The sequence below is a fragment of the Phaseolus vulgaris genome, chromosome 9 (genome assembly GCF_051622355.1).
Source record: "Phaseolus vulgaris cultivar YP4 chromosome 9, ASM5162235v1, whole genome shotgun sequence".
NCBI lineage: Eukaryota > Viridiplantae > Streptophyta > Magnoliopsida > Fabales > Fabaceae > Phaseolus > Phaseolus vulgaris.
In genome coordinates this window covers 7,823,905-7,842,951 of record NC_143506.1, presented here as the reverse complement: position 1 = coordinate 7,842,951, position 19,047 = coordinate 7,823,905, and the positions used below count along the sequence as shown (strand labels likewise).

At 39.2% G+C, this 19,047-nt stretch overlaps 2 protein-coding genes across 2 annotated transcripts; one reads left to right on the top strand and one right to left on the bottom strand.

Annotated features, from left to right (window-relative positions):
* Nucleotides 1-1,387: 1,387 nt before the first annotated feature.
* On the top strand, nucleotides 1,388-1,804 carry LOC137822153 (uncharacterized). Its single transcript, XM_068627056.1, has one exon. It carries the CDS (start codon nucleotides 1,388-1,390, stop codon nucleotides 1,802-1,804), a length of 417 nt encoding a protein of 138 aa, XP_068483157.1.
* A 12,238-nt stretch (nucleotides 1,805-14,042) lies between these two features.
* Nucleotides 14,043-18,061, bottom strand: LOC137820240 (putative receptor-like serine/threonine-protein kinase At4g34500). The gene is made up of 7 exons (XM_068624205.2): nucleotides 16,901-18,061; nucleotides 15,777-15,881; nucleotides 15,548-15,670; nucleotides 15,159-15,329; nucleotides 14,944-15,073; nucleotides 14,645-14,854; nucleotides 14,043-14,448 (listed from the first exon to the last, which is right to left on the bottom strand). Exons 1-7 carry the CDS (start codon nucleotides 17,380-17,382, stop codon nucleotides 14,335-14,337), a joined length of 1,335 nt encoding a protein of 444 aa, XP_068480306.1. The 5' UTR covers nucleotides 17,383-18,061; the 3' UTR covers nucleotides 14,043-14,334.
* Between the last annotated feature and the right edge of the window lie 986 nt (nucleotides 18,062-19,047).

The window sequence follows — 19,047 nt, the reverse complement described above, 5'->3', positions numbered from 1 at the left end:
AATGTGTGTGGACTTCACAGATTTGAATAAGGCGTGCCCTAAAGATTTGTACCCCTCGCCTAGCATCGATGCGTTGGTGGACAGCGGTTCAGGGTGTAAGATGCTGAGCTTGTTGGATGCATTCTCGGGGTACAATCAGATAAAGATGCATCCAAGGGATGAGAGCAAGACGACGTTCATGACGGAGACGTGCAGTTACTGCTATAAGGTGATGCCGTTTGGGCTGAAGAAAGCGGGCGCCACCTACTAGAGACTAATGGATAAGGTCCTTGCACCCATGCTGGGAAGGAATGTGCAGGCCTACGTAAATGACATGGTGGTAAGTTGCAGAGCCTCTTGGCAAAGAGTGATTCGCAGTTGGTCACAGGGCAGGTGACTAGGGAGTATCCGGCAAAAGACCCGCAGATGGCGGCGTATCTGAAGTATGTCCAAGTGTTGAAGGGAGCTTTCACTACGTTTGAGCTGGTGCATGTCGTTAATTCAAGATACGGCGAGGGTACCCCGTGTCAGCGCCTATGCGGCCTCGCCCGAAGAAGAGAAGTGTGCGCAAGTATGTACCCTAAAAGAAGGGGACACGTGGATGTCGCCTTATAGGCGATACATAGCATATGAGATTCTCCCAGCGGAGCCTGGGGAAGGCAAGAGGATAAAGAAGAATTCTGCAAGGTACACTCTCATTGATGGAGTGCTATTCAGACATGGGTTCACACACCCAATTCTGACATGTGTGAGTGGCGACGAGTGTACGAGGATCATGTCGGAGCTTCACGAAGGGGTTTGCGGAAGCCACTTAGGAGGAAGATCATTAGCTTCCAAGGTGATTCACGCAGGGTTTTATTGGCCATCGATGAGGGAAGATTGTGTAAGGTACGCCCAGTGATGCAAGCAGTGTCAGATGCATGCTGACTGGCACAAGGCGCCTCCAGAAGAGCTGAGATCGATTTACAGCCCGTGGCCTTTCCACACATGGGGAATTGATATTCTGGGGCCTTTCCCTCTGGCGATAAGGCAGATGAAGTACTTGATAGTCGCCATCGAGTACTTCACGAAGTGGATAGAGGCAGAACCAGTGGCCCAGATCACTGCGCACAAGGTACAACAATTTGTTTGGAAGAACATTGTATGTCATTTTGGGGTGCCAAGGCATCTCATCTCGGATAATGGCACTCAGTTTGCCAGCCTGCAAATGAGCAAGTTATGTGCAGAAGTAGGGATCAAGCAGGTGTTCGCGTCTGTCGAGCACCCCTAGACGAACGGACAGGTGGAGTCCGCTAATAGAATTTTGTTGAGGGGGTTGAAGCGAAGACTTGAGAAGACTAAAGGGGTGTGGGCAGAAGAAGTACCAAGGATTGTGTGGGCTTACCACACCACGCCTCAATCTTCCACCATGGAGATGCCGTTCAACCTAGTATATGGGTCATACGCCATGATCCCGGTAGAGATTCACGAAAGCTCGCCCCGTTTTCAAAGTTTTGTAGCAGAGGAGTCCAACGAAGAAAGAAGGGTGAATCTAGACCTATTGGACGAGGCCAGAGAAGAGGCGAGGATAAAGGCTGAAGCCGTGAAGAGAAGGGTAGAGCATCAATACAACTCTAAGGTGAAGCCGCGGCAGTTTCAAGTGGCGGACCTGGTTATGCGGAAGGCTCATCCCTATGAGTTGGAGAACAAGTTGTCTCCCAAGTGGACCGGACCCTTCCGAGTAACCGAAGCCAAGGGGAATGGTTCGTACAAGCTTGAGACTCTGGAAGGAGGTCCCATCCCACGCAGCTGGAACGCAACCAATTTAAAGTTTTATTTCAGCTAAAGACATTATGTAGTACACAGTATCAAAGGGGACACTCTTTTTCCCTTTCGGGGGTTTTTTAATGAGGTCACCCAAGTAAAAAAGAAGTTCAAAGAATACTTTGTCTCATCTCCCCTTTACCTTTCTTCTTGTAATATAAGGAAACGCTAGAGGGAAAGGCCGCTGCTTTGGGCGTCGCCGGATGTAGGCGTCGCCAGGTGCAGGCGACGCCAGGTGTAGGTGTGGACGCCAAGCGCACGAGCTAGCTTGGACGCGTCGCCACCCCAAAGGAAGTGGCAGGAACACACTCTCCAGGCGTGGGCGACACGTTAGGAAGGTACGTATAGTAAAGTTCAAAAATTCGGGCGTTTAGTCCTTGGGTAGGGGTTAACGGATTCCTTCGGGACGCCCCCTCCCCAGGTGAGAACGGCTAGCCCCGGTGTCCGACGTTTAGACACCTCGCAAGGAAGTGGCGAGAGGCGTTTCCTTCGAGTGTGGGCGTCGGGCAGTGATAAGTGTCTAATTTCAGTAATAATTCATATTAAAATATAGGCACTTATGAGGATTTATTGCTAATTTACATATAAAATAATCCCTAATTTATGAATTTATACCTTTTTACATTTTTTATGATCTTTATTTGAATAAGAGTATTTTATTCCCAAATTTGGTGTTAATTGCAGATTTCTAAGGAAGATTGGAGATTTGGATTAAAGATGAATGATTTGAGCTAAAAAGATAAAGATAGAAGGTCCCATAATGGAAAAAGATGCAAAGAAAGATTGGGCCTTTTTTATGTTTTATCATTTAGCCCATTAGCGCAACACAATAAACAACCTAACCCTAGAAAACTAGGATAAATAGAGGGCTAGAGGCTCAACCTTAGGGTGCCAGATTGAGAGGAAAACACCATAGAGTGAATTGTAACCCAATTGGGAGAATGAAAGGTGCTAGAAGTATGCGTGGCTAATTCTACCCTTTGGGGTTGGGAGTAATCTGCTCAAACTCTTATGTATTGAGGTGATATCTTATATATTAATATTCAGTTCTTGGTTGACTATTGGTATTGTTGTTTTACTTTTAACTTTCCGTGACAAATTGAGAATCTTAAATCTAACCGAGAAGTATTTTTAGGGTTCAGACCTAAACAACAATACTTAACATATTTGAGTGCTAGGAATAGACTTGAAATGTTAATTGCTATTAAACGTCTGAGCTTCGTTCTAAGTTGTTCTTATAATTATGCGAGGATCTATAGTTAGGGGACATTCTTAAGGATTTTATATGCGAGGAATCGATATAAATTATTTTTATACGGGCATCAATTTCAATCAAAGAACTTAATATTGACATGCTAATCAAAATACTTGAGAGTGAGAGAGATGAAACTAATCTTTATTTTTCCAATTGAAACAACTAATTCTTTGTCTGTTTTCTTATTGATCAGTGCCAACACAATTAATTCAAAACTCTTTTAATTGTTCTATTTTTATATTTAACGATTATTGTACTCGATAATTCATTGTTCCTTGTGGGATCGATATCCGTCCTTAGGGACAATTATTACTTTTGACAAACGCGGTGCACTTGCCGTAAAAAGTCATCAGGCAGTAAGAAAGTTTGGAGCAATGTAGAGCCAGATGACTTGGTGCAGAGACACGTCATGTAGGAGAAGTGCCATCCTTAGGGAAACCTTCTCCTTGGGCGTAATCACCAAAGTCCCTGGTCATCTTGGTGTTTAGACACACCGGGGACGATACGACACTGCTCTCAGCATGTCTCTCCTCGGACGTGGGCACCAAGAACACTGACCGCCTTGGTGTTTTTAGACACTTCGAGGACGAAACGGCGCTGCCTTCGGGCAAGCCTCTCCTCGGGAGCGGGCACCAAGTGTGCAGAGACAGGGGCTAAGTTGCCTTGGTGTTTAGACACCCCGTGGACGATACGGCACTGCTGTAGTAGGCCTCTCCACGAGCGTGGGCACCAAAGTGTGACTTTGTCCCAAGTGTTTAGACACGCTGAGGACGATACGACCTCGCGTTCAACGGGTCTCTCCTCGAGCGTGGACACACAGTGCAGGTAAGATAAGCCCTCCTCGCCCTCGAGCGATGTCAAGGCCATAGAAGAAGAGCTAAAGTCCTCCCTCGCCCTTGAGTGATGTCGAGGCCATAGAAGAGATGAGACCTCTTTCATCTTAAGTGATGACGAGGCCAGCAATACCTTTGGTAGTAAGTGCCTCAGAGTTGAAGAAGATTAGGCGAAGAGCAAGATGAGCAAGTCAAAGAAGCAAAAGAAATTCGAAGAGCAAAGGCGTGGATCAGAGCAGGAAAGGGCGAATAAAAGCATAAACACAAGTTATCAAGATGAAGCAAGAAAGAATACACGAAGAAGATGAAGCCATAACGATCAATTATATTCAAAGGTGTGTAGCAGAAAATGTCCACAACAGTTACAAATTCATTGCGTTTTCTGCAGTTATTTTGATGTTCTTCATTTTCTGTTTCTTATCTTCTTCTTTGTTCTTCGGGTTTCCGAGGAAAGCTCTCAACTTTTAACTTTTTCAAAGAACATGTAATTATTTCATCTTTTTTTTTAGATATTTTGCGTTTTCTGCAATTATTTTGATGTTCTTCGTTTTTTGTTTCTTATCTTTTTCTCTGTTCTTCGGGTTTCTGAGGAAAGCTCTCAACTTTTAACTTTTTCAAAGAACAGGAAATTATTTAATCATTTTTTGAGATATTTTGTGTTTTTTGCAGTTATTTTGATGTTCTTCGTTTTTTGTTTCTAATCTTCTTCGCGGTTCTTTGGGTTTCTGAGAAAAGCCCTAAACCTCTACATTTCCTACGTCTCTAATTCCCTTCTCCATTCCCTCCAAAAACCACAACTTACCCTCCTCTCCTTTCGCCGATTTGGCCACTACACAACTTCTGGTCATTTTGCCTTACCAGCATCGCATATATCTTTTTTTAGGTATGTTTCATTTGACGCGATTTTTGAATTTTAAAATGGGTTTCTGAGGCTATATAAGTTCTCAGAAACAGAAACCCTTTCATTTATACTTTCGTCTTTCATTGTTCGGAATAAAAGGTTAGCCTTTTATCATTCCTTTGCATCTTTTGTGCATTTATATCATACCTCTTCATATTTTTTGGTAAAATGTTTTTCTTTTTTGTGCTTTCTGCAATTATTTTGATGTTCTTCGTTTTCTGTTTCTTATCTTCTTTGCGGTTCGTTAGGTTTCTGAGAAAAGCACTAAACCTCTATGTACCGACCAGTCCTCGGGCGTTGTTGACCACTGGTAATATTGGTGTCAGGTAAGCAGGGTCCCACGAGCGGCGTGGGCCAGTATCTCGCGAAGCACGTGCGCCAAGGAGCCAAAGAGTGGTCAGACATCGGTCACCAAGATGTACCGACGTGCCACTAGACAATGTGGAGAGGTCGGACATCGGGACCGAACAGTAGAGTTGGGCCACGAGAGGTGGATCACAGACCACACAACAGTTATCAGAAAGGGAGAAGCCTAGGTCACGAGAGTCCATGCGTGTAGAGTGGATGACGTGTTTAGGCGTAACACAAGTATAGAGCCACTGGAAAGATATGACCTGTGAGGGTCGCGTTCCAGGGATGAGCTGCATGAATGGCACGTGAACAGCTAGGGCACTCCCAAAGGCGGGTGACCCCAGAGATCAGGTGCACGAGGAGGCACCCAGGTGGTCACCCCGTCAGAGGTTGCACTCTAGTTAGGGAACCCGCGCTAGGTTATCCTAAGAGTAGGTAACAATAGTGTTGGGCCCACATCCTCAGAAAGCCCATTTTGGGTATAGAGGAGACCCTAGCTTCAATCTATATAAAGGAAAGCAACAAACTTAGCAAGGTATGCTATTCATTTGCGTCGCTTAACACACATACAGTGACAGTTATACAGTTTTGGTGTTTTCTAGCCCTAAGATTGACTTGAGCGTCGGAGTGCAAACGGCCTCTAGGGAACCCTTTGCCTTTGTGTTTTTAGGCATTCATCAAAGGAAAAGCACGTGCGAGCGCAAGGATTCTGGACGTGAGAGTGACGTAGACACACAAATACGTTTTAGGTTAACCAGCAGAAATATACATTTTCTATGTCTCCAAAAGCATTCCCTTCTTCATTCCCTCCAAAAACCTCAACTTACCATCCTCTCCTTTCACCGATTTGGCCACTGCACAACTTTTGCTCATTGCCTTACTAGTGTTAATCAAGGATGATCTAGATGCTTTGATGTCTCAAAATCCATGGTGTTTGATGGAAGGTTGGAGTTGCTGCTTGTGTGGGTGGATTTTGGGTAGAATGATGTGTAATCCACTCTTTGTTTGAATCTAAAACAGTTTGGAATCAAAGCCTTTTTGAAAAAGATTGTTTTCTAAAGAAGTGAAAAAACAACCAGTTGTTTTATCGTTTCAATCGGTTGTTTGACACTTAGAGGTTTTTTATAAGGGTTTGAAGCTGTTTGACTTGGTTGACTTTGCTATCAAACCAAATCAATCGGTTGTTTCGAGAATTCAACCGATTGTTTGTTGAAAATCCATAACTGAATTTTTGTTATGTTTGCAAATTAGCTTTAAATGTTTTCTAACTGAATAGGCTCCTGCTTTAAATCTTTTTAACAGATTTTGGAGTATTTAAAGAGGTTGTTACACTCTTTTAAAGTTTGATACAATTTTGAGAGATTTTTTGTGAAACTGTGAAAACGTATTTGAGTTTTCAAGATTTGCATTCAAGCTTTTGAGTTTTCTCAAAGAAGTGGAATAGGATTGTTGTAATCTCTTGATTTGATCATTATCAGTTGTAATCCTTTCTGTATCTCTTGAATTTCTGAATACTGGTGTGTAAGTGCAGAATCAGAGGGTGTTCTTATTTATGTAGTGTTTGTGTGCCAAAGGAAGTGTGTGACTTGAGGTGTTCATGGTCACTTCTTAGGTGATGTGTTTGTAATCTGGATTTTGATTGCATAGTAGATGTCCAGTGATTTCTGGGAACTGGATGTAGCTTTTGGTATAAAAGTGAACCAGTATAAATTTGTTTGTCTGATTCTCTCTTTCCCTGATCTCATATATATCTATTTTAAGTTGTTTTATTAACTGTTGATAAAAACAACCGGTTGAATAGCAAAAACAACCGGTTGAATAGCAAAAACAACCGGTTGATTTTCTAGAAATCAACTAAAACAGCTTTGTGGATTGCTTTCCATACTTTCCTTTTCTGTGATTCTTCATTGGCTTTCATTATACCTTCAAAGTTTGCGAAAATATTTCACAAACAATTCACCCCCCCCCCCCCTCTTGTTTAAGGCCATATATTCTAACAATTGGCATCAAGAGCTTGGTACTTGAAAAATATTCAAGTTTGGTCCTAAAATTCTTTTTCTTATGGTTGAAAAATTACCCTTTGGGGAGGGTGCATCAATAAACAGACCACCTTTTTATTGAAAAGCCTTGGTCCCAATGGACTGATGCAAAAAACAAAAGAGCAAAGTTTGATTGCATTGCAAAAAATATTATCATCTCTGCCTTAAATTCTGATGAGTTTGTCAGGGTCTCTCAATGCGGATCGGCTAAGGAAATGTGGGATACTCTAGAAGTAACTCATGAAGGAACGAACGATGTAAAGTGGGCAAGGAAACATACTCTAATCCAAGAGTTTGAGATGTTCAGAATGCTTAAAGGAGAAAATCAATTGCGGATGTGCAAAAGCGGTTCACTCATATTGGCAATCACTTCAAGAGTCTTGGAAAGGTCTTTAACAAAGAAGAGTTGAATATCAAGATTCTCAAATGTCATGATAGATCTTGGCAACCTATAGTCACGGCTATCTCATAATCAAAGGACTTCACATCTTTGACTTCGGCCTCCTTGTTTGGAAAGCTTAGGGAGCATGAGTTGGAGATGAATAGACTCAACATTCAAGAGAGTGAAGAAAAACATATGAGAAACATTGCCTTGAAAACTGCCAAGCACAAGAACAACCAAGTTTCAAGTGATGAGAGTGAAGGAGAAACTCTTAGTTTGCTGTCCAAAAAGTTCAGCAAATTCTTGAAGAAGAACCGCAACAAAGACTCCAATAAAGAAAGGTATGGCAACAAGAAAACTAGTGATGTTAATGCTAACATTTATACTTGTTATGGTTGTGGAGAACAGGGGCACATAAAGGTTGAATGCCCAAATAAAGAGAAGAAGTCAAGCAAGAAGGAAAAGAAGGCAAAATCAAAGAGAGCCTACATTGCTTGGGATGAAAATGATGTCTCTTATCAAGCTCCTCATCAAGCGAAGATGAAGAAGCTAATCTGTGTTTGATGGCCAAGGAATAGGATGATGCAAGTAGTGTAAGTTCTTGTACTTCTTTAAATGCTGAAAATTATAGTCAACTTCTTCAAGCTTTTAAAGAAACACATGAGGAAGCTAACCGATTGGCACTCTTGAACAACCGGTTAAAAGGGTTGAATAACTGGCTTGAAAACAGAGTCAAGGCACTAGAAGAAGAGTTGGAGAATTCAAAAACTGATTTTGAAAATCTAGAATGCTTTACAAGAACTTTTCTTGCAAGTGTGACTCACTTGTTTGTGAAAATTGTGAATCTCTTGAAAAGAAGGTTCACTACCTTGTGAAAACTGTGGATAGGCTTTCAAAGGGTAAATCCAACTTTGAGATTGTCTTGGCATCTCAAAATTGTGTTTTTGGAAAAGCAAGTTTAAGTTTTAATCCAAAGAGCAAGAAAAATGAGTTTCCGAAGCCTTATTCAAAATTGTCAGAAAAACAACAAATTGAAGAATCGAAACAACGGGTTGTTACATGTTTTTTTGCATGGAGAGAGGCCACTCAGTTAGATTCTACAATATTAGGAAATATTTTGTTCCTAAAGGTGTTATGAGATGGATTCCCAAGAATTCTGAGGTTCCACATGATAAAGTTAATGCCAAAGGACCCACGGGGACCAAATCTTGTTGCTTGAATTTCTCTTTTGTAGGTAAGCTTGATGGAAAACATGGAGATGTGGTACCTAGACAATGGTTGTTCCAAACACATGAATGGAGATAAATCTAAGTTTGTGAACAACAATTTCAAGCAAAAAGGACATGTGACTTGTGGAAACAACAATAAAGGAAAGATTCTTGGAAGAGGCATCACTAGAGACACGAACAACTTCTTGGTTCATGATGTCCTTTATGTGGAAGGTCTCAAGCACAGTATTATTAGCATTAGCCAGCTATGTGACAAGGGTTATCAAGTAACCTTCAAGCCCAACTCTTGTGAGATATGCCTACTCAATTCAAAGGAAGTAGTGTTGATTGGTAAAAGAATCAACAATGTTTATCTTTTAGATATCTCTTCTCCTACATATATTGGTTGTCTTCTTTCCAAATATGATAAGTCATGGTTATGGCATAGAATAATAGCTCATATTCACATGCATCATTTGAATAAATTGATATCTAAAGATCTTGTAATAGGGTTACCCAAACTCAAGTTTGAGAAATACCACTTTTGTGAAGCATGCCAAAAAGGGAAACAAATTAAGCATTCTTTCAAATTGAAAAATGTTGTTTCCACTTCAAAACCCCTTCAGCTGCTGCACATGGATCTATTTGGTCCTTCAAGAACCATGAGTCTTGGTGGAAAGTACTATGCACATGTTGTTGATGATGACTTTTCTAGGTATACATGGACGTTGTTCTTGGAGTCAAAGAGTGAGGCATTCTCTACATTCAAGAAGCTTTCCAAAAGATTGCAAAACTCTTGCTGCGGCAACATCATTGCAATTAGAAGTGATCATGGAGGGGAGTTCTAAAATGAAAAATTTAGCACCTATTGTGGAAAGTTGGGATTTTTTCACAACTTTTCTGCACCAAGAACTCCTCAACAGAATGGTGTAGTGGAGAGGAAGAACAGGTCTCTTGAAGAACTAGCAAGAACCATGCTAAGTGAATCTTCCTTACCCAAGTATTTTTGGGTTGATGCAGTGAGCACTTCTTGTTATGTGATGAATATAATGCTTATAAGGCCAATCTTGAAGAAAACTCCGTATGAGCTTTTCAATGGAAGGAAGCCAAACATTAGTCACCTAAAAGTGTTTGGATGCAGATGTTTCATTCTAAATAATGGGAAAGAAAATTTGGGCAAGTTTGATGAAAAAGCCGACAATGGTATCTTTATTAGCTATTCTTCAACTAGCCATGCATATAGAGTCTAAAACAAGAGACTCGTGACTGTGGAGCAGTACGTCCATGTGGTGTTCAATGAAATCATTCATACAAATCAGGGTTCCATAAAGGATTATGCAGAAGAAGATGAGCAAAACATCATTATGCAAAAGTTGGAATCCTGTCCAGAAAAACAACTTATTGATTCTGCGAAACAACCGGTTGAAATTCCGCAACAGGAAGAGCTGCCAAAGGAATGGATAATTCCAAGGGATCTTTTAGTGGAGAACATCATTGGCCAGATCCAGAAGGGTGTTTCTACACGTAGTGCTTTCCCTAACTACTGCAAGCATATGGCTTATGTCTCCCAAATTGAACCTAAGTCAATTGAAGAAGCTCTCAAGGATGATAAATGGGTTGTTGCCATGCATGAGGAACTGCATCAATTTACAAGAAATGATGTCTGGTTTCTTGTTCCAAGGTCTGATAAGAAGAACATCATTGGATGCAAATGGGTTCTCAAAAATAAGTTGGATGAATCTGGAGTGATTACAAGGAATAAGGCAAGGCTTGTGGCTAAAGGTTATAATCAAGAGGAATGCATAGATTATGGTGAAACCTTTGCTCTAGTTGCAATATTAGAAGTTGTAAGGTTGTTGCTGAACTTTGCTTGTATGAGTGGATTTAAATTGTTTCAAAATGATGTTAGGAGTGCTTTCCTCAATGGAATCATCAATGAGGAAGTCTATGTTGAACAACCACCGGGCTTTGAAGATCATTAACATCCTAACCATGTATATAAGCTAAAAAAGACCTTGTATGGGCTTAAACAAACTCCAAGGCAGTGGTATGAAAGGTTGGGTAACTTTCTTTTATCCAATGGCTATGAGAAAAGGATGATTGACAAGATTCTCTTTATCAAGAAGTCAAATTCTGAAATTATCTTTGTCCAAATCTATGTTGATGACATGATTTTTGGTGCTACCAAAGATAGTTTATGTGAAGAGTTTGTGGCTACCATGCAAGGAGAGTTTGAAATGTCAATGATGGGGGAGCTTTCATTCTTTCTTGGACTGTAGGTCAAGCAATCCAAAGATGGGATTTTCCTAAGTCAATCAAAGTCAAAGAAATTCTTAAGAAGTTTGAAATGGAAAGTTGCAAAGAAGTTAGCACACCTATGCCATCAAGTTGCTATATGAATGTTGATGTGGCTGGAAAAGAGGTAGATCAAACCAAATATAGAGGGTTGATTGGTTCCTTACTCTATCTCACAGCTGTTGAAGATGGGAAGTGTCCCGACCAGACCTCGGTCATCGACCCAGGGACTGAGCTCAGACATCGCGCACCGATGCTAGGTAATGGAAGGGGGCCACATAAGGTGGGCTCCAAACGCACCTACCAAGGGATTGGTTAGTCTTTGGATATTGGTATCATAGACCCCGATGTTGGAGTTCGACATCGGACCTCACCAACAGAGGGAGAAATCGGACATCGGCGGTCTGAACGTAAGGTGGGCCCTAGAGTTATGTTAAGTTAACAGGTAAGATATGAGTTAGGTCACGAAGGATCCATGCATGTGGTGTGTACATGAAGGCGCGGCACGAGTGAATAACCCTGAGGGGCGCTAAGGCCCATTAGGGTTAGGGTTTCCATGGAAAGTTGCATGCATGGCACATGAATACTTAGGGCACCCACAAAGCAGATGGCGCTAGAGATTAGGTGCACAAGTTGGTACCCAAGCAGCCACTATGTTATTCGTTGCACTCCAGTTAAGGGAAGTTCATGTGCAAGATACGCTAAGATTATGTGAATAGCGACGCAAGGACGTTCCCCAAGGAACCCTAGATAAGGGCAACAGCACAAAGGTAAACCCTAGTTTCTACCTATATAAAGGGTGCTAAGAACCCTAGCAAGGTACACAATTTCTAAGATTGAAACTACTTTATACACTTGGTGTTTCTTTGCCCTAATACTGACTTGAGCGTCGGAGTGCAAACGGTCGTCAAGGCGCCCTTTGTCTTTGCAGGTGAGAGATTCTTTGACCAAGAACGTACGATTCTTAGGCGGAGATAAAAGGGCCAAAGGCTGCCGTTGGAGTCAACCGGCGAAGCGAGTCAACCGGCAGGAATCGGAAGCTTTGATGTTTCAAATCCTCATGGAACCTGAAGTTGTGCTGCGTTTTAGATTTGGGTTTAGTTATGAGGTTTAGAATCTTTGTAATATCAGTCTTTGATTCCTACAGAAAGCTTGTTTCAATTTGTTTTAAAGAACTAAGTGTTTTTTCCATGCAAAGGGAAAAACAACCGATTAAAGTTTCGAGACAATCGGTTGTTTGTCACTTAGCTGGCAAAGGGGTTTTAAAACTGTTTTTTGAATCAGTTGTGTAACTGCTGAAACCATTCAACCAGTTAAATCGTGGTTTCAACCGGTTAAAAGTGAGTTTTCATAACAGTATTTTGAAAACCTGTTTTAACTTATTTAGTTGTTCAAATTTTCCTTAAACAGTAGTTTTTCAAAGGTTATAAATATAGCCTTCTTTAAAATGTTTCAAACATGAGAAATATAGAAGTTTTACACTCTGATTTGAGATCAAAAAGAGAGATTACAATCTATTTGTGAAAAGGAGTTTTTCAAAGTTTAGCAAGATTGCTTTTGAGCTTTGTTGTGATTCAAGAACTGATCATAGGGTTTCTGGTGTACTGTTATTCCTGGTGTTTTCTACCCTTTCTTAGTTTCTTGTAATTGTTCATATTACATTCTGTAAACGTATTTGTAAAATCCTGTAAAGTCAGTGTGATTTTGGCTTGAGGTGTGTGCTGTGTGCCAAAAGGGTGAGTAGGTCTTGTGGTTTCAGGATCACCTCTTTGTGAGTATTTGTAATCTGTGTTTGGTTACATAGTGGAATGCTCAGTGGTTTGACTGGGGACTGGATCTAGCTCAGGGACTGAGTGAACCAGTATAAACCTTATGTGTAAATCTCTCTTTCTCTCAACTTTATCTGTTTGATATTTTTGCTGCCATAAACAACCGATTAAATTGTGTTTTAACTGATTGAAATTCTGATATTTGTTTATGTTAGACTATTTGATTGACTTTTTGAAATGTTTATCTGAGTTGATTGTTAAAGATTCATTCTAAAGTAAAGTAATTGCGAAAATCTTTTAGAAATAATTCACCCCTCTTATTTAAGTCATCAATTCTAAAAACAGCAAGTAGGCCGGATATCATGTATGAAGAATTCTTTTAGAGGAATGTAACGTGAGTTCACAAGAGCATGGGAAGTGCCTAGAAGAGAAGTTTACATTCGATATTCATTACATAACTACCCGCCCTCACATGTATTGCAACGTGCCAGTGGAGAACATTACATTGTGGAGAGTGCTAATATAAAAAAAAAAAAAAAAAAACTTCATTAATGGTTCACCTACGTAACAGTGGTTGCACCCAACGTGAGAATAGGAGGTGCCTCATAGAAAAAACAAAGTGCATTACATGTTTATCAAGTGAGGTATGACTATGTGGAGATAGGTGACCGGTGGTATATAAATTTTCGATTATTGTATGCTTTAAAAAATATTAAATGATCTTTACACCCTTTTATTCCTATCTCGCAGAATTTGTTTTTCCTTCCTTGTTCATCATACTGCATATAATTATTGTAAATTTACTTTATCTCTACTTAATATAAGATTTCCAAACACCCTTCCTCGTACCGCCGAGATATGTACATCTAGTGTATAAGTCTAGGTACTATAAACTCATCAAACCTCGCTACTACAACGTAATACAATGTGATATAACCATAATGAAAAAAAAGATTACAGCATAGTGCGGGGTGACTAGCAAGCGTAGATGCAGTGATTACAAAAGCAAATATCGGAAGCTGAGGTGAAGTGAAGGATACAACAACCATTACCTTCCTTTTAATTAAAGAAGAAATGTGTGAAATCCATTACACTCTAAAAGTAACTTCAATTAAAAAAACCATATGAAACAAATTAACTGGTCATTATTATTTTGACCACCATATACATGTTCTAGTTGTCAGTGCATGCGTCTACAAAATATGTAATATCAAAGACATGCATGAATGAGCGCAAGAGTCGCAACCAAATATATTAATAAATATCAGCAATATTGCCGAAATATTATCTTATGCTGCATGCAGACTAATAAAAATTATATGTTTAGGAAATTCATATTTACAAGGCTCGTTTTCTTCACAAGAAAATGCCATACATCAGAATATGCTAAGACCTCTCCTACAAAGATGAAACTACACTATTATAAGATATGCACAATGGCTTCTGGCGTTTTACAACAAATTGAAAATCGTTGGAAAAATAATTTGATCTCAGGGTTTGTCATGAGCAACACAACATATCATCTCCAGCTTGATTTATCTATGGGCTCTACATGCCTTGTTGGATATGGAATCTTGCTGGGAGCAGCTGCTTTAGAATGAACAGGATCTTTCTCTCTATTTGTTCGATGTTCCTATTCAGAAAGGAAAGCGAGTCATTTCAGCAAAGCAAGCCATTTCGGTTGGTAGACGCTATACTACAATTTACTTTGGATCTTTCAGTGAGGTAGGTAGATTAGGATGTGACATTTAGTATCAAAACTGTTGTACCGCTGCATCACAAGTGTTTTTTCTTATAAAGCATAGAGGATGAAAGCATAAGGGACTTACAGAACGAAAGGGAAAATCATCAGCCTCAAGCATGTGAACAATTTGGCCCATCTTTGGTCGCTTACTAACATCCAAATCTATACAGCGCAGACATACAAGTAAAGCTCGTTTCAAAGATCTTTGAGAGGGTTGAATATCTATTAAAGGATCAACTAGTTCATCACCACGACGATTTGCAACCATTCCTTTAAACCAATCAACCAAGTTCATCTGAAGCTCACCAGACAAAACACACACATAAGAGTCATTGGAGTTTCAGGGGAGACAGTAAATAAAATATAGAGAAATCCTTGAATCACCTCTCCAGGTGGTCTAGAATAATCGATTGGACTCCTTCCCGTAATTAGCTCCATAAGTAGAATCCCAAAACTATACACATCGCTGCCCTCATTAAGCATACCCGTGCTTGCATACTCAGGTGACACATATCTGCACAAAATTTGTGCCGTTGAATAAAATAGATAAATAGTATCTACCTCCATGTAAGAGAATGTTACTTGAGAATGAAACTAACCCAAATGTCCCCATTACACGTGTTGTCACATAGCTTTTCTCAGGCCCTAAGAGCTTGGCTAGTCCAAAGTCTGATACTTTAGCATTCCACTTTTTGTCCAAAAGAATGTTACTGGATTTTACATCTCGATGGACAACTTTGGGTTCTAATCCTTCGTGCAAGTACGCTAGCCTGTTTCGTAATGTAGGAAGGTTAATTAATACTCCACAAAAAAATATTTAAGGTAATAAAAATGTCATATTACCGGAGCATGATAAGAGTTGTACGTATTGTAAAAAATAGTAATATATCAGTTGACAAGCATTATACTACAATTAGAGGTAGCTAGCATGAGTGAAGGTTTGAGCTATAAGTTCAACAAAACGAGACAGGAGACTCCATAAACACACCCTTTCGCAGTCCCAACAGCAATCGTCATTCGTATATCCCATGTCAGGGGGCTAACAGGTCCTACTTCACCATGCAGCCACTGTTCCAATGTTCCATTGTCAACATATTCATAAACAAGCATCCTGAATGAATAGTCAGCAGAAGTATCATATTCAAAAGTAAGTTTCTTCATTAGAAAGACGTTCAAAGAAAATAATTAAAGCCATATGCTTAAACATAATATTTCACCTTTGAGCACCTTCTGCACAATATCCAACTAGCCCCACCAAATTCTTATGCCTCACTTTTCCAATGGCTTCAACCTCCACCTTAAACTCTTTCTCTGCCTGCCCCCTTTGTTACAATACAATAACACATGAATTTCAATAAGCCATGGCAGGTTGGTGGGGGAGAAAGAATATTAAAAACGTTCCGTCACTTCAGGAAAGAGATTTATAGTATGAGATAGCAAAGTTATGGTGGTAAAACTTGCATATTTTCCTATAGTCTAGAGTTCTACAATACTACTTAATTTATTACAGCGAATTCAAAAGTCATGCAAATTTGTAACTTCCATTTTTGTTAGATTAAGATCTCTTCTATATAGATTGAAAAGAAACACAGATTTTATCCAACAATTAGATTTCTCATTCTCTGACGTGATTATCGCACGTTAATTGGAAAAAAAAAAAGAGAGAAGATCCAAGTTCATTTTTGTAGAGAGTAATATGAAGCTATTAATTAATATTACCACCAGTTCTCTCGCTGGCCCACCTAATTCACAGCCACTGACACGTTTGTTTAAACTTTAAACTAAAGTGTTATCCAGATTAAGCTAAATTAACATGCCTAGAAAAGAAAAGGTTGAGAATCAGAAATCACGAACAATATAATAAATAAATAAACAAAAAGCAAAAGTACACAAAAGAAAAAGGTAAAATACTAAAATAACATCACCCAGGTCCCCCAAAGAAAAAAGCAAAGAAGAAGAGCACATTGTCCATCCACTCACCTTAGTCCTTAATACTCCCCAAAACAAGTAACAACTCATAATTATAAATTCGAGACAATCCTTGTCGGAGACTAAAAAACTACTCATTGTTTACTCCAATTCTAATCTAATCGATATTCAGATTCTAATTTCTTGATATATTAAGATTTATTTAAGGAACTGCTGTCTAGTTATGTTTAGAAACACATACGAAACTCATATTCCATAATTCACGTGTAGTATCCCAGAACAGAAAACAGTTGATCATCACAGGTTTTTTTTTTTTATTTGCATTATATACCCACGAATATAAGAAAAACTACACAGCAACGTCAGAAAAAAATGAAAATGAGAAACAGAAAACATAGAGAGAAATATATACTTGTTGTTGAGAAGATTTTTGACGGCGACGACAGAACCGTCGAGCAAATTTCCTCTATACACAATCCCATACCCTCCTTCTCCGATCACATTCCCTTCGGCGAACCCTTGCGTCGCAGTCTCAAGCTCTCTGAGGCTATACCAGCGTCCCCACCCAATGTTCGGTGACTCCACCGACGGACTCTCTTCAAGCTTCGTCTCCTTCTTCTTCGGATCTTCCTCCTCCACCTCTTCGATTTTCAGCTCCAGAGTATTCACCTCCACGATCTCCTTCGACACCAGCGGGATCGCGCCGGAGCTGTGCTTCACTCGCATTTTCCTCTTCTTGGAGCTCCGGCGGACGCAGAGGAGGATCAGGAGCACCGTTGTCACCACCATTAGAACTAAAATGAGGAGCAGGGTGTAGAGTTTGAGGCCGAGAAAGGAGGTTCGATGAGTTAGATCCGGCATCGCACCGCCGGAGACAGTGGCGGATGCCGCCATTGCTGATATTTATTTCCGGGCGAGATTGGAATGGAGTGAAGATGTGAGAATGCGGTGTTGATGGCGTTTGGGTGTTGTTGCTGAGGAAACTGTGATGGAGTGAAGTGGTTGCTTCAGAATTGAAAAACGAAAGAAGAAAAAGAAAAGAAGCGAGAATATTGGGAAAAGTGTGAGGTTTCAACTTTCATCAACGGATACCAAAGTAAAGCAAAGCACGACAGACCCAGGATTATAGTTGTTGCTTTTTGGGCCCAAATGGAACTGTATTTACATAAATGCCACTCCCACACGCTCCCTCAACTTCCCCACTCACGTCATCACCGTGGGGACTGCAATGTAATTACGACTCAAGTGCATGATGAATTGATAGAAATAACTATAATAAAAAACAATTCGTTTATTTTAAATTACTTTACACTGTCATATCATATTCAAAATCATGTTTTTGTCTTATTTTATAAAAACCATTGTTTTTGTGTTCGTAAATAACGAATTAAAAATGGGCAATTTTTAAAAAGGATAATAAACTAGCTTTAACATATTTTCATAAATTAAAAAATAAAAGTAGCTTGCTTTGGAAACTAAAGCATTGCCGTATTTAAAGTATGTGTTCTCTATTGTGGTGATTGTAATCAGTTTTGAAGAAACACAGAGTGATAGTTAGAGTTTATTTTAATGCAATTGATGCAAAAGATGTATTGTGTATTTATAAGGTAGAATGAGATAGGAAGATGGGAATTTATTTGATAAAGAATGAATAGAATGGGTATGGTTTGCTTTGAATTGGAGCGAATGAAAAAGGTGGTGGAAGTTGAAACGGAATTATCTATTGTGATTTGGTGAAAAGGATGAGGGTTGATGGTGTGTGTAGATGACAAATTGACTGGGTCGGTGTTCCACGTAAACGTAATTATCCAATGTAACTCACCACCAAACCATTTGTTTATTTCATTCTCTTTTCATACTTGTCTATTACTTCCACCAACTAAACTAGCTCCACCCACAGTAACTAACTTCCAATGGAAATGCAACTAAAACTTATTAACACACCCTGCTCGCATTTGCATCAATTTTAACAATTTTAAAATAATCTACAATGAATCAATATGCATTCTTCTCTTTTACTTCAGATACACAACTTTTCAAGAGTAATAAACAATTTTTAAAGTAATAAAACAATTTTTAAAGTTAAAATATTAACATACCATATAAAAATAAAAATAGTTGGATAGCAATGCAAGATGGATCATGGGAAGACTCGACATTTGAGCTGGTCACTAGCCGCAACTCGTATTATTTTTTTAATTATTTTATTATGTAATATTGTTTATGTATTGAATATAATTAAATATTTTCATTTATTATTTTATGAATATCATATATTTATTTAGTTAATTTTATTTCATGGTTCATTTTAATATAACATTCATTTTTTTATAATCTTTTATAAGAAATTGTAAATAATTAGTTTTTTAAGTTTTTTCTCAATTACTATACTTCTTGCAGTAAATTTTTATTTTTAAAAGATACTTAAATTTGAGATTAAAAAATATAAAGAACTTTCTAGATATTTTTATTTATTTAGTCCACAAACTCACTTATAAACGGAATGTGAGACTTATTAATCCATAAGTCTTATGCGGATCAACTGGATAATTTTTGACA